Here is a 21639-nt window from a genome sequence, read left to right on the forward strand (position 1 = left end):
GAGCCTTTTAAAACTTCACTTTTAAGAAATATCTTACTCTGACATAAAATTAAACATAGAATACTACTTTAAAACCTTCACACACACGTCTTTTAGTGGCCATTGGCTGCGCCCATGATACACGGCGCTCGAAATGGATCAGTGCCGTCATTATTTGTATCCTATCCTATCCTATCCTATCTCATATTATATTATCTTAGTCTTTTCGTCCCTGTATATCCCGTGTTATGCTTAGGGTTCCACCTAAAACCACACGCGTTAGTATTGTTATATATTCTATTCCTATTCCTAACACGGTTGTAGCCCTATTTGGACTAGGTTTTCTTTTTCGATTATGGTACGCTTTGTGTCTCTCTATGACACATCGGCCAACAGGATCGTCTTATAAGCTTAAAATGATTATTTAAAAATATCTCTTTAAATGGTCTTGACAACATTGTTTTGCTCCATGATTGTCTTCTCTTGGTAGATTTTCTCTGAATATTTTACCCGTCAAATACCTTGCACAATTCGGTACTTTTCTGTATGGAGCTGTTCTAATCTAAACCGGACACCGCTATTTTATTATTACTTTTTTTTTGTTTTGTTGTGTTTAACGTCACGCCAGCACAACTCCTAGGGTCATATGAAACCTTTCCAGCTTATCCCTGTGAGAAGACTCTGGTGTTATTACATATATCCCACCGGACTTCCATAAGCCAGCTCCGATGCTTCCTTCATGAAGCATTCAATGCCCAGAGCGAGGCTCGAACCCCCATTGATAAGGGGCAAGTGATTCAAAGTCAGCGGCCTATACCACTCGGCACGGAGGTCCCGATATTTTACTATTGTATGCCGTATCTGTTACAACCCACATACTCATCGTGCCCGTTGAGCAGATCGATAATCTATAAACATGTTGGTCAATTAATATTGAAATGGACGAACAATGTTATATAGGACTGATTACTTTGCCATGCTTCCCTGCTGATATGTACCCTACCTGCGTTGGACATATGTTTCCCGTAGTCTCACTGAGATATGCCCACTTAGTAGACTTCCTTTTATAATAAAATCTATTTTTGAAGAAATTGGTATTTATTCAGGTGGTCATTTCTAAATCCGGCTTGCTGAATGTTGGCATATCATTAGGACCTGGCAAACACCGTTGTCTATTGTCTAGCGGTTAAGCACATTGATACCTATCCCTTTTCAAGACCAACCAGTACATGTCGTATTTGTTCTAGGTCAATACGTTTCAGAATAATAGAACCGAATACTCGTTAATACCTGCTGTCGAGGCCAATCAATTTAAGGATTCCGCCAGGAGCCTTTAGCAATAAATGTTCACGCATGGATAACCCAGTAGGAAATGGATTTTTGTTTTTAGTTGGGGGGTGGGGTGTAGGCCACTTATGTGGGGGGGGAACCACTTGTCGGGGGCTAGACGGACGGTATCAAGCAACCTAAGAAAAATACTTTGTGGGTGGACCGAGGGTGGGGAGCTTATTGATACTAATTAAACCACCCGACATCCCACCATCTTTATATTTAGAGGGTATGTAATCGTCAGAGCATACCCCCCTTCTATTCAAGGCCAACCACACACTGTTTTTTTCTTGTGTTTGTTGACTTTTGCCCCCCCCCCCCCCCCCCCCCCCCCCCACCCCCCCCTTCTAAAAAAATAGGTTTTAACATATTTCATTCATTCCTTATTTCAACATTGTCTTGTATCTTGCCATTCCATTAAGTTATTTCAACAGTATCTGGTACCTTTTCTTATCCACTCTTACAGGGAGCCAGTTTGACAGCCGGATCATGTATACGTTGGTTGAGGGATAACCTTGGTATTATACAGACTTTCACAGGGCAAATAGGTCATGAGCTCTCCCAAAAGTAGTTTTACGCTGTGATTTATGTTCTCAATAGGTGCGTTTTTATGGCCTCCTCCGTGACTCTGCGTTATAGCTGTGAAGACATTCACCTAAATCTTTTGTCTCAATTCATGTTTACGATTCAAACGGTGATTCAACTGCAGCCACCATATCCCAAGTCGATACAGTTGTTTTTAAATATTTTTATAATCGTTATTTTTTAATTGGGGCTGTATCTCTTTGTTGTGCTAGATAAAATCTTTGATATATATCAGAGAGTGGCGAGGAGGTCGATGGTACTCCTGGCAGCTTCCTTTGTGCCCGCGTTTTCTGGTCTGTACTGTCCGTACTTTCAAAATGATGCCCGAGGGTAAGTATACACGTTCTTCTTCTTTGTATGATATGGTAATTACATCATTATCTCATGTGAACAAACTCAATATAGTGTGACTATTCCGCTTAAGCCGTTAGTAAAGGCTTGAGGAATGTTGCTCGCTTCATTACTTGACATGTACAGGAATGATCAAAACCAAATCTGCCATTATTTTGCATGGTTGCGTTTAGGTTATTCACTGCATTCTTAAAGTGAGGGGTTTGCATATGTCAATATTTCTCCTAAACGGACTCGATCAAACTGACGCTGCTATTATTTTGCTTTGTGGAACTTCTTTCTTATAAAACTCATTTCTTTCCCTATCTCACTTAATTTGCACTTAGATATATGCTGAAATGTTTCTAAAATCTGTTCACAGTATTGTGCAGCCATTTGTAAAAACATCTGGCCGTTATGATATGTATTACTTACATGCGAACATAAATTGGTAACGCTTTTGTATGTTATTTCAGCATTATATGCGGTCTCTCTCAGCATACAAGAAAGGAACATATTGCCAGGGCTGCCCTGGAAGCAATCTGCTTTCAGACCAGAGAGGTTAATAAATAAATATCACTTCCTATGTACATTCGATTAATTTTTTGTTGTTTGCAGTCCCATAGAGGGCTTTAAAGTTTTGACATGAAATTACCAAATATTCTAATATGAAATGCAAATGTTTATTTTTATTCGTCAATACTCTTCAAATGTAAATATGAGTAGAATGCAATTTTCGTATGCATATTACCGGGTATTCTCTCATAAAAGAAATTCTAAGATGTTATGTCATTGTAGGTTGTAGATGCTGCAAATGAAGACAGTGGCATGACTCTGAAGTCTGTACAGGTGGATGGAGGAATGACAGCTGACAAACTTCTTTAATGCAGACTACGAGCTGGCCTCAATAGGACACAACTGTTGGTAGGTTTTTTTTTGCTGTTTTCCCGAAAATGGTCCGCACCTGAGGGAATGCCAGTTTTCAAACTTAAAAAGTAAAATTAAATATTAGTCTGGCAAGGACTATTTCATATTGAATTATTTTTTCCTTATAACAACGCAATTGGTCAAAACTTTAAATCCTTCCCTTTACCAAGACTGTACTAACGACACAGCCAATTTTTGCATGGGTTTATAACTGTTAGGTCTTTGATCCCTTGTATTTAGCAGGTATATAATCTGTCAATTTATGGAGCTCCCATTGAAACAACATAACAGTGTTCTGTTTTAGACAGGACACCAAAGCAAGGAAAGCTACAGGCGCTCAGGTGCGGCAATGGCTGGCCGGTTATGCATCGGTGTTTGGGCTATCGACACAAGACAACAGGCCAGAATGACACAGACGTGGTCACACCTTCCATTCTGAGAAGGAACGGGAAAGGAAGATTGCGCCGCGTGGAACGCAAGCTTGAAGCAACGATGCATGGGATGCACCTCCGGTGCACAAGATGGTAGATCCATTTAAGAAAATGACAGAAGATGTGTTCCTAGTCACAGAATGAGAAAGGGTCAACATCGCGGAACTATTACACCTTTTTTTTTCTCTTTCTACAGTCTCCATTCGTTCTTCTATGACCTCCCCCCCGGTCCTCCCTCACGAACGTTGGTGCTCTTCCACCTACCTTCTGCGTTCTAGCCCTAGTACACCTGTATACTGACCGCTCTTGGGTCACTTTCTTGTAATTCGATCTTATAAATTACAACCATGTTACAGTGTCCAAGGTACTGATCACTGACATACAGACGGCAAAGCAAGGCCTGAAATATTTACCCATATCATAATGAATCATTTTCAATTTCTTCTAAGTGGCCGGCACGCTTAAGTTTAGAACCATGAAATTGTTCATTCACTTAAGATCAGTATGTCTGCTCCTTTATCATGGTATTATCTAGGGCTGTTCTTCCAAAATTTTTTTCTTGTTTCCTCAATACCTCGCAATGTCGCTTCTTGATAGTGCAGGCCATTTAGAGCGGCCGTTGTAGAGCACCCTACTATCACTTCAGTCATTTACCTGACCATATATCTCATTCTCTTTCCTATCCAGATTTCTTTTATACCCACTTCCTTTAGTAAGTTAGTCGCATAAGCAGGACGCGGGATTCCACCCTTGTATACACCAAATGGTCCAGGCATTCCCTATATTGGCTCAACCCCGATACATGCCCGCTCACCACAGTCATACCGGATGAACACCATCTCCTAACACCTAACGATGAACCACACCTTAGCGGTCATGTACACCATCTAAGCTACTGCGTGAAATCGTCAACACATTTATTATTCCCCCCCCCACCCCCCCCCCCCCCTGTTGTCCCCCCCCCCCGCCCCCGCCCCCCCCCCCCCCCCCCCCCCCCCCCACCCCTGGCCCCCCCCCACCCCCCAACACAAAGCTCGGATTGCGAAAACACCGTACGAACAATGGCCTGCCATGTCACCCCCCCCCGCCCACCGTAAGTTAGGATTTTGGCCATGCTGAAAGTTTTCTGGTTCAGTCGTACGAAATTTGCTTACCACGTTAACCATTGACCTTTTATGGGTGCCACTCTGTGATCTTTTAGAGTGTTACAGGTCATGATATACACCTCTTGTTAGATCAGTATCTCCGCATATCAATGAACCCGGATAGTTATCCGAACGCATCTTGCCTTGGCAGATATTATTACACCTTTCTTTGGAAAATCCTTTGCCAACTCTCTTGCCTTGCCAGTAGATGCATCGGACCCTATCTTTTGGACCCTGTCTTTGACATATCTCTTGCCTTGACTGTTATGGATCTCCACCTTTTTTTGGGCTAAGGCCGTTGCCCTATATCTTTGCATTGCACGTGATGACTTTCACTTTCTAGTGGAAACACAGGGACTTGACCAATCGCTTGCCTTAAAAAGTGATGATTTCACCTTTCTGTGGAAAAGACTTTGACAATTTAAATCTTATGCCTTTTACCCGAGATGCTCAACACCATACATAATGGCCTCTAGTTTAATATGACTCTTCACATGCTTTGGAAAGCTCGTGCCACATCTAACCTTTGAGCACCTTTATCGTGCCCTCTTTTAGCATTTGCACGAATTGTTATACTTTCTGTCGACCATCGCGACCTATCCTGCAGCTGACAGCGGTGATTGCCACCCTTTCTTTGCGCCATGTGTGATATCTTGCACTGCCCGTGAAGGTGCTACAACTGTAGGCAGACATGCGTATACAGGTGTTTGGTAATACTCTTGTGTAGTTGAGGTTGTAAAACGTTTTTTCGGTTTTGGACGTAACCATGGTATTCATCGGTCATTATCAACGATCTACATATTCATGCTTGGTTCGGGCCTGAAAACCTTTTTTTTGAAAGGTTAATACTTTTACCGCTTAAATATTTACTGCTTTAGCTTAGATATTAATTTGTTTTGTTATGTTGCGCCTTACATGTTTCCATTTGACCAAACCCTGTTATGAATACCTCGCCCATTCTTGGTAACCCGTCCCTTTTGTGTTTCATGTCGGCTCTTTATATGTTTATCCTCTTTCAAGATATCAAAATACCTTGGCGGACATGTTCTGCCAGTAACAAAATACAATATCCATACTGTGTTCACATGTATGTGTACCAACTGTACTCACAAGATGAATCCGCATAATAAATCTGTCAGCCACGTCAGTCCAGAACTAAGGCGGCGCTGATCTCATATGTTAGAAAGACATCTATTCGCTACCACCAATATCAACGTCGGCTACATTGCCAGCATTCTTATACACGTGGCCAGTCTATGTCTTGCCAGTTTCTTTCATAGAACGCTGCAAAATAATATTTTTAATTCATCCCTAAAATAGTTGTCATAGAAACAAGGACACATGGCAAACAGGAATACTCAAACTGCATTCCGCATTGAAAAAAAAAAAAGAACAACTGCAATAATTAAAGCAGTGATAATACAATTTACGCTGATAATATGAATTCACCTGCGTCGAGAATGAAACGCACAACAAGATTTTAATTTTTTATATCTGATTTGTTTTAATTCTTTCTATGGTTGTTAAACCTACTCAGTACCTTGTTTTCTCTTTTAACCTCTGTGCGTCAGCGACCTTTTTTATTCTAATGCTGTTCCTATCCATGTTGGAAACATTTAAACATTTCATCTTTAAATTAGTCCATTTTTTATATATATATTTTATAGTCACAAGGTTTTTATTTACTCGGCAATATTTCTATTTTAACCCATGGCCAGATAATTCCTCCACGGGCCTTTCTTTTTCTCTAATATTATAATAAATCCGAAGGTTTATTGATATAACACATTGTCTTTTAAATGCTAAACTATTTTTGTTATGATTTTGTTTCTATTCCTACCCTCATGACCATATGCTTGCTCTACTACCTTGTCTTTTGTCCAACCAGGGTTACCGGCATCTCCAATGGAATAAATTTATGGCTTTCATGTTTTTGTTTCTTTTAACTTTCAGTATCTTAAACAGCAACTCATTTGTAGTTTATAGAATCAAAATGTCAATGTACTGCGCAGCTTCCCCTTACGACGTTTGGTAAGTGTGTCACTGTCCGGCGCATTCGGCTCATTAGCTATCAAGCGGGACCCGACGACCAGCCCACCTTGGAGCATTCGTCAGCTGGAGGCCAAGCATGCACCCCGTGTACCGTCCCACCCATTGCCCGAACCCACCTAGGCCATCGCGCACCCGGTGACTTATCTTCCCCTCGTGGAAAATTCTTTCCTATTTCTCAATAGCTTTTTATACTATTTTCAGTCTGCTGAAAATGGTAAAAAATCGACTGGGTTCTTATTCTTTATCTGAATTGAATCACTTACCACTTCCAATGCACTGTATAAGCTGGTGGGTTGCAAATGATTTGAAAAAATCCACTTGAAAGTTTAAGGGCTACCTTTACCGAGTGACTAAGTTCACTGAATTTGAATCGCATAACCTTCACCGAAGTAGGCTGTTGTTATAGAATTCTTCTTCAGAAGAACCTACATAGCTCGCTTACGAAGGGTCGGTGGTTCTTCCTGGTGTCCGCACGTATTTGAAAAAACATTCATCGAATTTAAACCAGCGAATGTTTGTTGTTTTGTTTTGACTGTTTAAGGACCACAGTCCATTCCTGTTGCGAACTCGTTCATTTCGTTACTTGAAGTGGTAGTAACGACACCGTTAGTAAAAATTCTTACCGAATCCGCTGTAATGTCATTTTGCTTGTATAAAACATTAGTATTGAAGTGTACTATTATATAACAGTTCAGCGTAATTAAAGTCTTACAAACGCCAGGCAAAGTGAAAAGTATGTGCTGTATATAAGGTTTTTATTCACATCTTCTTAACAGTACCAGAACTGTTTTTCGCTAAATTCCGAAGAGCACCTAAGAATTAAATGTAATGGGCCTGGAATATACTAGATTCGGTTTGTATGAATCCGTTCAGCAGTGCTAAATGAAAGGTGCAATATTTCTCGCTATCCCGCCCCTGCACCTCCTACACCGGTTTAAGTGTAATTCCATTCTTCCAAACATCAGAAATAACGAGAGCTATCACTAAAGGCGAAAATACCCTCAGGCGCCTCTTTGATACAGGTAAAGTAAACTGTGTTGTTGTAATGACCATTGACCTTCACGTGGCCATGACCTTGGATATGGTCTGCGCATATTTAGTCAATGAGGTCTACAACTGATGCTAATTATATGATACGGTATGGTAACGAAAATACGGAGCGAACACAAATTAAAGGTATTTTATCTTTTACCTTTAAGTGTGATTTTGACCTTGTGTCTAATGACCTACGCTGTGCGTTCTGCATTGAGATTTACAATTGATGCTAATGTTAAGAAATTTTAGACGATAAGGAGCTAACACGAATTTATACTGTCTGTTATTTGCCCTAAGTTTGGCTCGTCTAGTCCTAATGGTCCAATTGTGCCCCCCCCCCCCCCCCCCCCCATTATCACCCTATCGTATGGGCGGGCATAATATTGCTGCTATTTATAACAAATTCATTCTGTCGTGATAATTCCGTCGTCTTAAGGAGGTAAAAGATGCTACCTTTTGACAATCTTTCAAGTTTAGAAATGAAGTTAATCTACTTGACCTTCGACCTTCGGGTGTTACCTTGATGATAGGCCTATAATAAGAAGGATGAGGCAGGCTATAAATAGAATTTTATATGCACTTTGACCTTTACTATTTGCAAAATTTCTTTAGGCGTATTAAGCTGGAATGAGCCTTAGGATGAGTCACTCATTCGAACTCAATTCAACTCCAAACTTTAAGAAAGATATCAAATAACACAATTAAAATCACAACATTTGCATTTATGCATGCACAGAAGTGACAGACAATTTACGAGTGAAACACAAATAGCCGGTACACCTTATTTTTGTCATAATAACAATCCCTTTAAATTTATATGATCAATTGCAATGTACAAAAAGAATTGTTATAACTTCAGAGCACTTTGTAACACCATACGATGTCGTCTTCATCCATGTAAAATCTTGGCCAAATCTCTCCATTTGCCTTCAGTTTCTAGCTGATCCATTAAAGGTTCTAGAAACTTGTATACCTCCGAATTTTGTACAAGAACATGCCGAGTGCACAGAGCAATACGGTCACCTGAAAAAGCCATGCGAACAAGTTGGAAAAAGAAAAAGCCGCTACAAAAAGTATGTTAATACAGAGTCACAATCTTTTACGTTATCACGCAAAACAGCACCTAGGTTAGATCATGCTTATTTATGGCTACTGAGAGAAAAAGATCTACAATAATTAATTAAAATGTGGACTTTTTGATCACTGATAATTCATCAAATTTTGTAAAGATATAACAGTTGTATTAGGTCTATTTTTGTATTGTTTAAGAATTTTAACCAGTTTATTTGTAATTATTTTATAGACAGCATTGGATAATAAATTATTTAAAACACTTGTTGTTTTCTTTTTCTTTTTTTTAAAAAGGCAATTTTGTTTCCTTTGTTACATGAACCACCAGAACAATTCATTGAAAATAAATTGGTTCTTCGAATAATTATTAATCCCAACAAATGAATACAGTTCCATTTTATTTTGTGTTCAAAGTTTGAAATCCATACTATGAAATTTCGTGTCCACAAAATAAAATGAGTTTACAGTACTAAGTTTGAAGAGATGATAAATGTTTCTTCATGCTATCTTTGCTTAATTTGGTTTACATTAACTCTCGCTTTGTATTGCTTACCATTGAACTGCAATGACATTTGACCAATATACCTTTTGTTGAAAATATGTTATGTTTTGGTGGGAGGTTACGTTGACAGTATATTGTTATGAGCAGAAACATAAAGTACTCGTTTTTAGTTATTCTGTTAATTATGCCCACTTTCGAAGAAGAGAGAGCATCTGTTTTGCTCATATCAGTCAGCAGGTTAAAATTAGTCTGTCTGTTGGTCAGTAGACCATATTGTTTTTGATCAATAAATACAGAATAACTGGGCTTACAATGGTCAGGATTATTGTCAGTGGCCGGTAGATGGACCATATCTTGTTCCAAATATGTATGTCAAATGTCAATGTTACAAAGACCTTAAACTTAAAGAGAAAATGTTTACCTATCATGAAGTGGATTACTCTGTCTGCCTGTGGTCTGTAGTATAATCATGGAGGTCAGTAGATTAGTGTTACAGTGACCTTTAGACGGAAAATAATTACTGAACAATTGAGTGCTTGAGCCAAGGGCTGTCCTATTGCAAAGGATGACCGTTGACGGCTAATGCTTTTGGAACAAACGATCGGATCAGGCCAAGTACTTCCTTTACTCACCCACGTTTCAGAGTTTAATAATGGTATTACAACTCGAGAAACGTTTAGACCCACAGCCATCAAATGACATAAGATGCCTTATTGTTTTTGGGGTCGGTATGTTAAATTAATATCATTAAATTAATGTCAAAGACAGTTAACATTTAGCACTGTGAATGTGGTGACCCAAAATCAGTAGAGCTTTACATGCTGGAATGCCCAATTATCGAGAATCACAGACAGATAATGAGAAAACATTTGCATCTCAGAACTGGTATACGTGGCCTGGATCTGAAAATTTGAGGCTAGATCTACTTAAATACCTCGGAGTGACCTTTGATAAACGGCTAACTGGACGCCCCACATTAGTCAAGCCGCTGGGGACAGGCCCGTAGGAAGCTTGCCATGATGCGGCAATAGGCTGGTAACAAACGTGGGGAGCAAATGAGTAATACTCCAAGGACAGTATCCTCGAGGAACAGTGCGACCCCATTTGCTTATAGCTCAACTGCCTGGTCCACTACTGCCCAAACTACCGCAGGCTTTAGACAGGTCCAGAACCAAGCATTGCGGATCTGACAGGTGCTACAAAGTCTACACCAATTCCTTCATGGGAAGTAACAGGCACACAAACCGTTACAAGACAGAAACGAGACCTGCAAAGGTTCTGCTTCAAGCAGAGAAGTTAGGTCTTTTCAAGACCATCCCATGAAAGCCAACAGATGGCTACACATGAATGCTCGAAACGTAGTAGCTTCGTAATGAGGCAAAGAACTCAACAGAGAGTTCAAAACTGAGCTGAGATACCAACGACCCTCTAGGTAGTGAAGACATTATAAACCCACTAGCGATGATCTGTCTCGTGACCTTGCGCCTATATGTTCCTCGTCGTGAAACGCGGGTAACAAGAGGATGAAGACCTTCGGAAGAGCCTCACACTTGCTATGATCACTGACGACTCTCCTCCGGATCATGGCCTCGGGTCTATACAGACGGATCAAGCCTCATGCGCCGTCAAAAGATGGAGGAGCAGGGGTTTTTCATTCCATACCGTTGGAAGAGCGAAACCCTACATGCAGCACAGGACAAACATGCAAGCAATTACAAGGCCGAGACTGGAAAGCCACTCATGAAGGCCGTCTCAAGGTTGAAGAGTCTTGGCAGAAGGAAAGCTCTCAGTCGTCTTTTCACAGATGGCTCTGTCTGTCATAGGAAGTTTGATCAACCCAAAAGCTCCGCAGTAGCCAGGAGGAATGCGGGCCGAGTATAACCTGCAACGTAGCACTTCGTGGATTCCATCCCATTGTGGCTTGCAGGCAATGATGAGGCAGACACACTGGCTAAGCTAGGAGCTAAGTCAGAACAAACCAACAGAACCTGTGAGTTACAAGGAGAAAGTCACCATCATCAAGAGCACTAACGAGGACCAACGGATGGAGGGAAGATGCTTTCATCTCCTTGATCGGTCTGAAAAGTGATGACGGTCAGGCTTCCACTAAGAGCACAACATGCTTCCATGCTACATGTACAAGAATTACAGATGACCTCTCGCACCTTGTCCGTGTGGTGAGAAGATCAGATGCGGAGCATATACTTCACAGATGGTAAAAGATGCCCCGGGAGCGAGTGCGCCTTGGCCGATGATACTCAATCCACCAAAAATGTATGGAGGCATTGAAGGATCTGCGGCAAACCACAAGTTTCATCGAGGCTACTGGTCTGACAGTGTAGTCGTGCAAACGATAAGAGAAGATGATCTACTTACACTGGCTCATGGAATCATGAAAGACATAAGACCCGTTACACCAGACGAATTACCCAGTTATTGAAGGTCAAAGAGCTTCGTTACGATCCGTTCTGGCGCTAAACCCCCCCCAGACTCCACATTAATACTTACTGTACAACGTCTTCAAACATGCCTGAGAATCGAAGATCACTAAAGCTTAACGACAAACTGCACCGAATTTCACAGGTTTGACTTACCTGCCGAGACGAAGCGCGAATCACACTCAGCTCTCCTACACACGCATACGCTCACTCTAACCCAATCATTCGTGCGCCGCCGGCTCTGCGTCTCCGCCCTCCGCTCTCTGACACAGATCTCAGCCAGGCCAAACGCCCCACTTAAAACAAATGGGCACAACCTTTAGGTCCACTTGATGGAGCTGTGGATCAAGGAAACAGTAGGTCCTCGCGGATTTTGGTAAAATTGCACTTTCTTAATTGCATTTTCTTACGATTAAACATGAGCAGATTTTAAAAACAAGAGATTGTTCTCTAAATTCAGGTTTTGGATACGTTTCGTTTGACATATTTATGACATTAAATAACTCAAAAACACTATTATAGCCTTGAATATTTGTTTCATTTTCGATCAAGAGTTACGTGCATGAAGTCAACAACTGATATGATAGCTTTAAACTAAATAGGTCACATAACTTTTTCTCTTTAAAAATAGATTGAATGGCATGGACGTAGCGGGGTTGTAAAATGCACTGTATAGAAAGTGTGTGCAAAACCTGTGTCAAACCTAACCGTTTGTCTGTGAAAATTGAGTATATAACTTAGCTGCACTTTTATGTTCGTTTAATAGCGTTAACATTTCACCTATAGACACATTCGTTTACTATTGTGAAATTTTCACAATAGTTTGATGTAGATAGGAAAATACGAAGAAATTGAGAGGTAGCAGTGAATAGGCCTGCTTGTAAAATATACGGAAATACAGTTTGATATCTTCATTTGTCCGTATGAATTACCCATTTGTAAATCAATATATATATATATATATATATATATATATATATATATATCATTTCGTATTTAGCTACATTTTCAAAATTTGGTAAATGTTTTATAATAAAAAATTACGCGATTGCGCTATTAATTGTTGCTTTTGTTTGACCATAAGTCCTCGGTCAAGTTTGATAACTAGCCAAATCGGCCCAGGCACTTTCGAATTATGGCCCTTGAATTACTGATCGGAACTACTCGTCTAAACCATCCCTACTGATCGGAATTACCCATCTAAACCATCCAGACAAACATTACTGATAGGAACCACTCATCCAAACCATCCAGAACTCCAAGACATTACTGATCAGAACCATTCACCCAAACCACCCAAACCACATAAATCACAGTTGTGAGAGACATGCGCTTTTCTCAAAAGCAGCTCTAGTTTTGAAATGTTATTGGCATGGAAAGCGTTTGTAGAATATTTCGCGTCCAGACATCAAACTTGAGAAAAATACATCAATCTTGTGGAAGAAAAATGCAAGTTTTTTCATTGTGGTAGATTAGGCAATTTTCTTTATATTATGTCCGATGTATAAACGTACTGTTACTGTTGCTGTAACAAAAAAAAAATGATTGAAACTTCTCTCAGTGACCTCCACTTTCCAAAACAAACAAATAAATATTAAAAACATAAGTGGGTAACGAAGTAGGCACTACCTAAGTATGACTTTAAGTTACTTTAGTTTATCCGACTGCAATTAGTTTTGACCGTTAATCAGCAATTTAATCGGTAAGTGTTTAACGTGTCACAAGGAACGATTTTTTTTCACATTTTTTCTAAACCTTTAGCCCAATTGTGCTAGAAATATGTTTTTAGGTTAATATGTGCCAGATCAAATAAATAAAATCTAAAATATACCGAACATGTAAGCTAACGTGCTCATATTGAGCTGTCGTATATGATGTATAAGAACAAGCTGGGGAGTATTATAAAGAAATGTGATATACTTTCAGGAAATTGGTGTAATATGAAGCTCGTATATTCGCTGTGGCAGAGTATATGATCGATGGGACAGTAAAATATTATAATATTAGATTGAAAATTTCCGAGTGTTCGCTTTTAATATGTAATTATTGTGAAATACTTATTACAATATTCTGTCATGGCGTTCGTGTCAATTTATCCTCAGTTTATATACTAGGAAGTATGGCTAACCTTTAGACGGATTGTTATATTATATCATCATAAAAATAGCGATCAGGTGACCGACGGCATATAATAGAACACGAGAAACGTGATAATTCTTGTTTCGTTTTCTGTCTACATTGTATCAAAGATGAAGAAACTGAGCAGCAGACGAAAACTACTGACCACAGTGTGTAGAATGTGTTATACATCAACATTTGGACTTTTTGTATTCACAATTTTGAATGACTATAGCAGTGGTAAGATAAAAATTTGTATTCATAGATTCTAAATATATACATGTTCTCTTTTATACGTTATAAGACGTATAGTGTATAACAAACAAGAACACATACTGAATGGTTGAATATAAAAAAATATGTCTCATTTTTTTCGATTTGAGTCTTTATATTAAACTTCTGAAAGCATGACTTTTCTTACTAAATAGGCAATGACTAAGTATCAATCTTTGGTGTAGAGGTTCGAATCTATTTTGTAGCTACATGTGACAGCTTAATGAGTAAGTTCAAAGTAATGGCAAAATGTGGAAAACACACCTGCTGGTTACTATATAACACTCGAATAACTTCTCTGAAAAGTCAGGTACACGATCATAAAGAAAGTTTCAATGCAAACTCCAGACACCTGCACGCGATATCTGAGGAATTATCGTGCGTATATATATTGGTGTTGCATTTTGAACAGATAATGTTCACTAAAGCATAGTAAAATTTCTTTTTGTACGCGCGAGATTAGCAATATCTAACTACGACCTACAATTTTTCTAGGAAGACTATCCTATAATGCTTTGTAGACAAACAATATGAAATACTTATCAAAGAATTCTCTCAAAGTTGAGAGTGTAGATGAAAAACATTGCGATCAGGAAGCGAGAATAGTAAATTTTTATAACATGAACAGGTAATACATAATAAAATATTTACATTGTATTGAACATACATAAGCATTCCAGCCTTTACTGCCTTTTTTTATACATATATATTTTATTGATATGCCTCGTTCAAGGAACTCGTAAAAAAACTCTCTGAACAGCTGTAGAAGTTAATGTTTATTTAACGCTCGTGTTTGAAATGTTTCCAACTCAGTTTGTGCAGAAGCGATTTTATATCGGCTCCCACTACATGTAATCCAAGAGGTAATTTGCAGAAACTAGCATGTTAATTCACGTTTACATGAGAAAATTGTAAATATGGCTGTGTAATAAATACAACAAGAAAACAACGTATGCAGTATCGCATGACTTACGGTCAATAATTCATAGCCTATGTAAAAAAAAATTCCTTCTGGTAAAACTGCACATTGATACTAAAATGTGAAGAATGCGAATTCATATCACATCTTAAATCTACATCGGTCACAAAATGCATAAGAAATGTGATATGAGTGATTCTGTGCTATGAAAAATAAGATCCCACTCTTTATATATGTGACGGAAAGGATCCTATTCTATACATCTGTGACGGCAAAGATACTATACTTCACATCTGTGACGGAAAAGATCCTATTTTTCACATTAATGACAGGAAAATATCCTATTTTTCACATCTGTGATGGAAAGGATCCTTTTCTTCACATCTGTGACGTAAAGGATCCTATTGTTCATATCTGTGACGTAAAGGATTCTGTGACGAAAAGGATCCTATTGTTCATATCTGTGACGTAAAGGATCCTTTTGTTCACATCTATGACGTAAAGGATCCTATTGTTCATATCTGTGACGTAAGGACCTCATTCCTCACATCTGTAACGGAAAGGGTCCTAATCGTCACATGTGTGATGCAAAGGAGTCCATTATTCATATCTGTGAGATAAAGGATCCTGTACTTCACTTTTGTGAAATAAAAGATCCTGTTCTTTACATCTGTGACATAAAGGGCCCTATTTGTCTCATGCGTGACGAATGTGATTTGGAAAAAATATAGTCCTACACAGCTGTTTTCAAACAATTTTGGTAGAGGGCCACGCATGGAACACTTCTATTACCGATTTCTTCTACACAGTGATTCTCTTTCTGGCAATAAACCGGTGTTGCCTACACTTAAATCCGCTACTGAAAATGTGCCTGGTTCACGACTGTATACTCTCGGAATTAATCTTCCATAACAGGTCTCACAGTCTGTCTATGACCAAGATTATGTGTGGCCTGGTGGCCTGGTGGCCTAGTGGTAACGCGTTTGATTGTCAATCAAGAGGTCAGTGGTTCAAATCTTGGTCTAGGGACTGGAAATTTCTGAGATACTCTTGAGTGTCCCAAACCTCAACCAGAGGCCTGTGCTTGGTCTTCTCAGGAAAGATGGCTTCGTGTGTATCAGTCCTACTCAACCACCGGGCATTTTAAAGAACCAAACTGTCTATGAACAAAGAGCTGGGCTAAGTATTCTGCACATTTTGTATCTAAAACTTGTTCTATCTCTTTTATGGGGGCATTCCCTCGCTCTGACTGCTCTCTGTCTGTTATGGATGAAAATGAATTCAACTCCCTTTGCATGTAGAGCGCCTTTTGGATGTTTCTTGAACGTGTTTGTCATGAAAAGGGTGTTGTATAAATCTATTGTCTTCAAATAGATAACTTTAAAAAATCAAGACTTTTTATTAAAACAATTATAAATGCACTTTACAGCAACTAACGGAACTGCAACAGTCAATCAAGGAAATATAACGCATATTGAATACCTCAATAGGAGCACGTGGTTGTCTGGATTCAACGACTGCAAGAACGTGTACAATTTAACAATGGCTTCAGTGGACGACATTAATGATATAGAGAAAAGAGGTTACAATGTCACATTTGATCAGCCAGTGTGGACATATGCGTTTGAAGTAACAATTAAGAGTACAGGTACATTTTTATTTGTTTATGCTATAAACGGTGTTGTATTTAGTTAGAATTAAGACAAGGTTTGTAATAATACATAAAAGAGTAAAGAAAGTAGGTCTTTTTAAAAAATCTATATTTTGTCGCGAGAGCATTTAAACATTTTTATGACAATTGTTGTAGCGTACACAAACACAACACGAACACGACACGAGTCTATACATTTTTGATGTTTATTTGCACAATGGAATATTTCGTACATACTTTCATAATTTATTTCGTAACTTCTTAAGCCTTAACAAATGTCATATCTAAAGCCTAACTTAATATCCGCGAGACCCATTCCTAGGTCTAAGTCCTTCCGGACTCGTAAGCCCTTCTGACCACTTCTGCTATCTAAATATCTGTAGCTCTATTATATAGCTACATCATAACATCAGTTATATTTATTGTCTGACAATTTGACGTACAAAACGTGAGGATATGATATAATAAATAATTACATAAATGCACCAACAATATATCAACTTGACAGGTGTGTAGCTGGTTTACAAACAATAAAATAATCTTTCATTATTTTACATTGTCTTGCTATCTGTATACAGAAATATGCCAACCTAAGTTACTGTTCCAGCAATCAGATGAAGTGATTCATATCCGTCCCTGGACATTTGTTATAGATTGTTAATAAAACTAGTATGTTTGCAATCGGTGTCTGTCAAAAAATATTCTATTCTGTCCGTTTCGGTTTTGTTCCGTAAGTCCTGAAAAGACTTGTTATAGGACTCCCAACAGTTTTTCTAAAGTATTTACTACCGTTTTAGATACTAACGTTTGTGTATTTTTTGTTCTTTCAGGACAAACATTCCGTATAAAAAGTAATAATGTTTCCAAATATGCTCATCCTTACACATGTAGCAGAGCAGGCGGCGAATCTGGTAAGTTATAGTAACAAACATAAAGTAGAAAACATAAAGATAGCTTCGATTTCCAAAACATATTACAGTTTCTATTGAGAAAAGGAACAAAATTTCAACGTATTAAAAATAAATTGGTTCTGAAGTTTTTTTACTATGCTATAAAAACATCGGGTATATTCATATTTTATTAACAAAAATATATACATCTGTATATACGGATACGACTAAAGGAATGAAATACTACACAGTTAAATTTAAATCATATGTATACATGAAATGCAAGATCAAACAAAATCCGTTCTAGCTTTGTATGAAATAGATCTTACAGGTCGCAAAAGTTGCTCTGCCAATGGAATTGCTCCATTTCTTTCAAATCTTGCCATTCTGTTTCACATACAGTTGTCACATCAGCTGTATGTATTAAGTTTAATTGTTAAATGTTACGATTTAATATTTAATAGACTCCACCCAATAACATTGTACCAGTACCTGGGACTAACTGTAAGTAAAGGTCATAAGTTGAATAAAGCAGTTTTAAGATATTAATTTCGAGCGAGCGTCAGCAAAGTGAGAAATCAATATCTTAAATCAATATCTTAAAACTGCTGTATTCTTACAGTTAGCCCCGCCCAGTGTATTAAATTTAATACATACGGTTGATGTAACAACTGTATGTGAAGCAGCATAGCACGATTTGAACGAAATGGAGTAATTCCTTGGCAGAGCAACTTGTGCGACCTGTAAGATGGTTATAAGTTGAATACAGCAGTTGTAAGATATTATTTTCTCGCTTCGCTAACGCTCGCTCTAAATCAATACCTTAAAACTGCCGTATTCAATTTATAAGAAATTCATAGTTTAGGTCAAACAAAATAAGTTCTTGGTTGAAGTCTTATTGTTCATCTTTTAAGCATTACTATCAATAAAACATATTTTATGTCCTTTAGCAACAGACTGTTGCTCATCTTTCATAGACGGACAACGTATTTGCAAACAGAAATACAACATGTCCTTGGCTCTACCCGAGATACATCCACAGACACTCAGTATTTCTGCACAGCGTATATATACCAATACTACAAGGTGGGCCAACCTTACAAATGAAAGTGAATTCGTACATGGTAAATATATTTATATATATATATATATATATATATATATATATATATTATATATATATTATATATATATATATATATATATATATATATATATATATATTTTATATATATATATATATATATATACTTATTTAACACGGTAAAAAGATAAAAAGTAAGCTGCTGTATACCATATTCATGTGACTACCAAATGCCATTTCATTTGACTACCGTAACATTTAAATTGTAAACTAGGATCAGTTGTTTATTGCTTCATTATAATGTGCAAAGCACATTGTCCAACTCAATAAGTCCAAGATCAAGGTCACATTTAGAGATCAAAAGTCAAATAACTTAACTTTGTGTCTGCTCCATATCTTTGTATCCACTGGAAGGATTTATCAGTTGTTAACCTCATCAAGACAACATGCAGAGTGCACAACACAGCTCACTAGGTCTAAGGTCAATGTCACACTTAGAGGTCAAAGGTCAAGATCACATCTTTTTGCATTTCCAGTATCAAAGTGGTGCCTGTGGGTGTTAATATCATTAGTGATAGCTCTAGTCATCCTTTTTCTTGCCTGGATTAATTGTACAAAGAGCTGCTTCTTTTCTGCAGTTGAAAAGACTGTCTTGTCATTTAATGACTCTTCATTTAGCCATTCTTAATGCTGTTAAATGTTACCTTTTTATTGTGTATTATAGTGGTACAAAGTTGGCAACATCAAGTGGGGATACTACTGTGAAGATATGGGACTTCTCAAAGGCAGAATGTGTACATACGTTCACAGATCATACCCATGCTGGTAATATATGTTCATACATAAATTAACATGATTTTCAATTAATAACCAATAAATATCAAATACCTTGATAGTTGCTTTAGATAGATTTTTCCTTTTAGTGTAGACTACATTCCAAAAAAAGTTACTTTCTGGGGAAAATGATAAAACCAGATCTTTGCTGTCATGCATTTTTAAGACATCATGATGTCATTTCTGTTTACGGATGTTTGTTTCCCACGCTATGTTTAAATATGCTTCTATAAGAAAGAGTGATAAAAAGAAAGTTTTGCTTTATTTATTCTATAATTTGTAAAATATGGGGATATCCAACTGAGCCATGTTTCCACCAAAACAGTTACCCTCAAATCTGATATTCCCGTCAGATTATGATAATATTATTATACCTTTAGTTTACTATTACTATTACTACTTCAGTATGGTGTGTGAATTGGCACTCAGGTGGCGACTTCCTGGCCAGTTGTTCTATGGACAATACAGCTAAGATTTGGGATCTGAACAGTGTGAGATGTCGGTACACGTTACGTGGTCACACAGACTCAGTGAACAGTATAGAGTTCTTACCTTTCTCAAACACACTTCTTACATGCTCTGCTGATAAAACTCTCTCACTGTGGGATGCTAGAACAGTAAGTTTGTTGGGGTTTTTTTTTAGCTTTTACTTAAACCTTAGTTTTTGAGATCTTGTTATTACGGTATTGTGTGTTTGAAATATATGTTTATTACATGTTTTTCAGCCAATTATTGAAATATTAAAGTGAAATATATCTGGTAAAATTTGTCAAAACATGAAATAGAAAGAAAATTTGTTTGTTTTTACATGTAGGATCAAAATACCTTTCACTAGTGAACACCATATCTTACATTTTCAGTCGTGGCTATGCCACTTGTGAAAATATTGAATCTGGTGTTCACTTGTGAAAGGTATTTTGAGCTTACACTGAAACAAACAAATATCTGGTATATATTTTTAAAGCATAAATGCATATAAATATGCAAAATACATGTATGTATGATTAAAAATTACAAGAGCTTTGCATGATATCAAAATAAAGACAGAGATATTTATTTTGTATTGTCCTTTATGAATTATAATCACTGTAATTTCTGTTCTTATTTTTTCAGGGGCTGTGTGCGCAATCTTTCTATGGTCATCTGCATTCTGTCAATTTTGCTACATTTAACTTGAAGGTTTGTATTCATGAAAGTTTTATACTGGACTGAATTCTGAGAAAAAAGGATATTTAATGTAAAAAATTTACAAATATTTAAAGGTTTTCTCCTGCATGTAAACCTATAGACATCAGATACGTAAACTGAATTTGGAAAATAAGTTTAAAACATGTAAAGTTGCTTTAATCTTCACATTTTACAGGATGGATCGGAAAATGCAAGTAGCAAAAAGTCACATTTATATTGTCACAGAGCTTGTCTTTGCTTTCTTTCACTGAAAAGACAATTTTTATTTCGACAGCCTTTTGTTTTTTTAAGGAAATTAAGTTGTTTTCAAGAGGAAGACTTTATGATACAATATGTAGTTGATATTTGAGCCGTGCCATGACAAAACCAACGTAGTGGGTTTGCGACCAGCATGGATCCAGACCAGCCTGCGCATCCGCGCAGTCTGGTCAGGCTCCATGCTGTTCGCTTTTAAAGCCTATTGGAATTTGAGAAACTGTTAGCGAACAGCATGGATCCTGACCAGACTGCGCGGATGCGCAGGCTGGTCTGGATCCATGCTGGTCGCATACCCACTATGTTGGTTTTCCCATGGCACGGCTCATTTAAGTTGTCAGAACTCATCAGCAATGCTTTAAGAAAGCTGAACAAAACTCCTCCCAATCAAAACCCCTGCTGCTGATATTTCACATTAAAGCGTAACTGGTACACATTTCACATAAAAAACACAATTTAGCAAAGAATTTATGATAATACACATACATTTCTGTAACAACTGTTTATAAACTTTAATGTACAGTTACGATTTTTGAAAATATCACAGTGTAAAAAAAAAAATAAGGAAAATTTATTGGAGGTGTTTGGTCCACTTATTCAAAA

General features: G+C 37.7%; 1 protein-coding gene across 2 annotated transcripts in view; it reads left to right on the forward strand.

Annotated features, from left to right (window-relative positions):
* Positions 1 to 13592: 13592 nt before the first annotated feature.
* LOC123559999 (uncharacterized) overlaps positions 13593 to 21639 on the forward strand; it is a 70740-nt gene continuing 62693 nt past the window's right edge. For both annotated transcript variants that reach the window (XM_053552232.1, XM_053552233.1), the window contains exon 1: positions 13593 to 14182. In XM_053552232.1, the coding sequence (XP_053408207.1) occupies positions 14074 to 14182 (109 nt within the window). In that variant the 5' untranslated portion in view covers positions 13593 to 14073. The remainder of the gene's footprint in view (positions 14183 to 21639) is intronic.

This window comes from Mercenaria mercenaria, chromosome 10 (genome assembly GCF_021730395.1).
Source record: "Mercenaria mercenaria strain notata chromosome 10, MADL_Memer_1, whole genome shotgun sequence".
Classification (NCBI taxonomy): domain Eukaryota; kingdom Metazoa; phylum Mollusca; class Bivalvia; order Venerida; family Veneridae; genus Mercenaria; species Mercenaria mercenaria.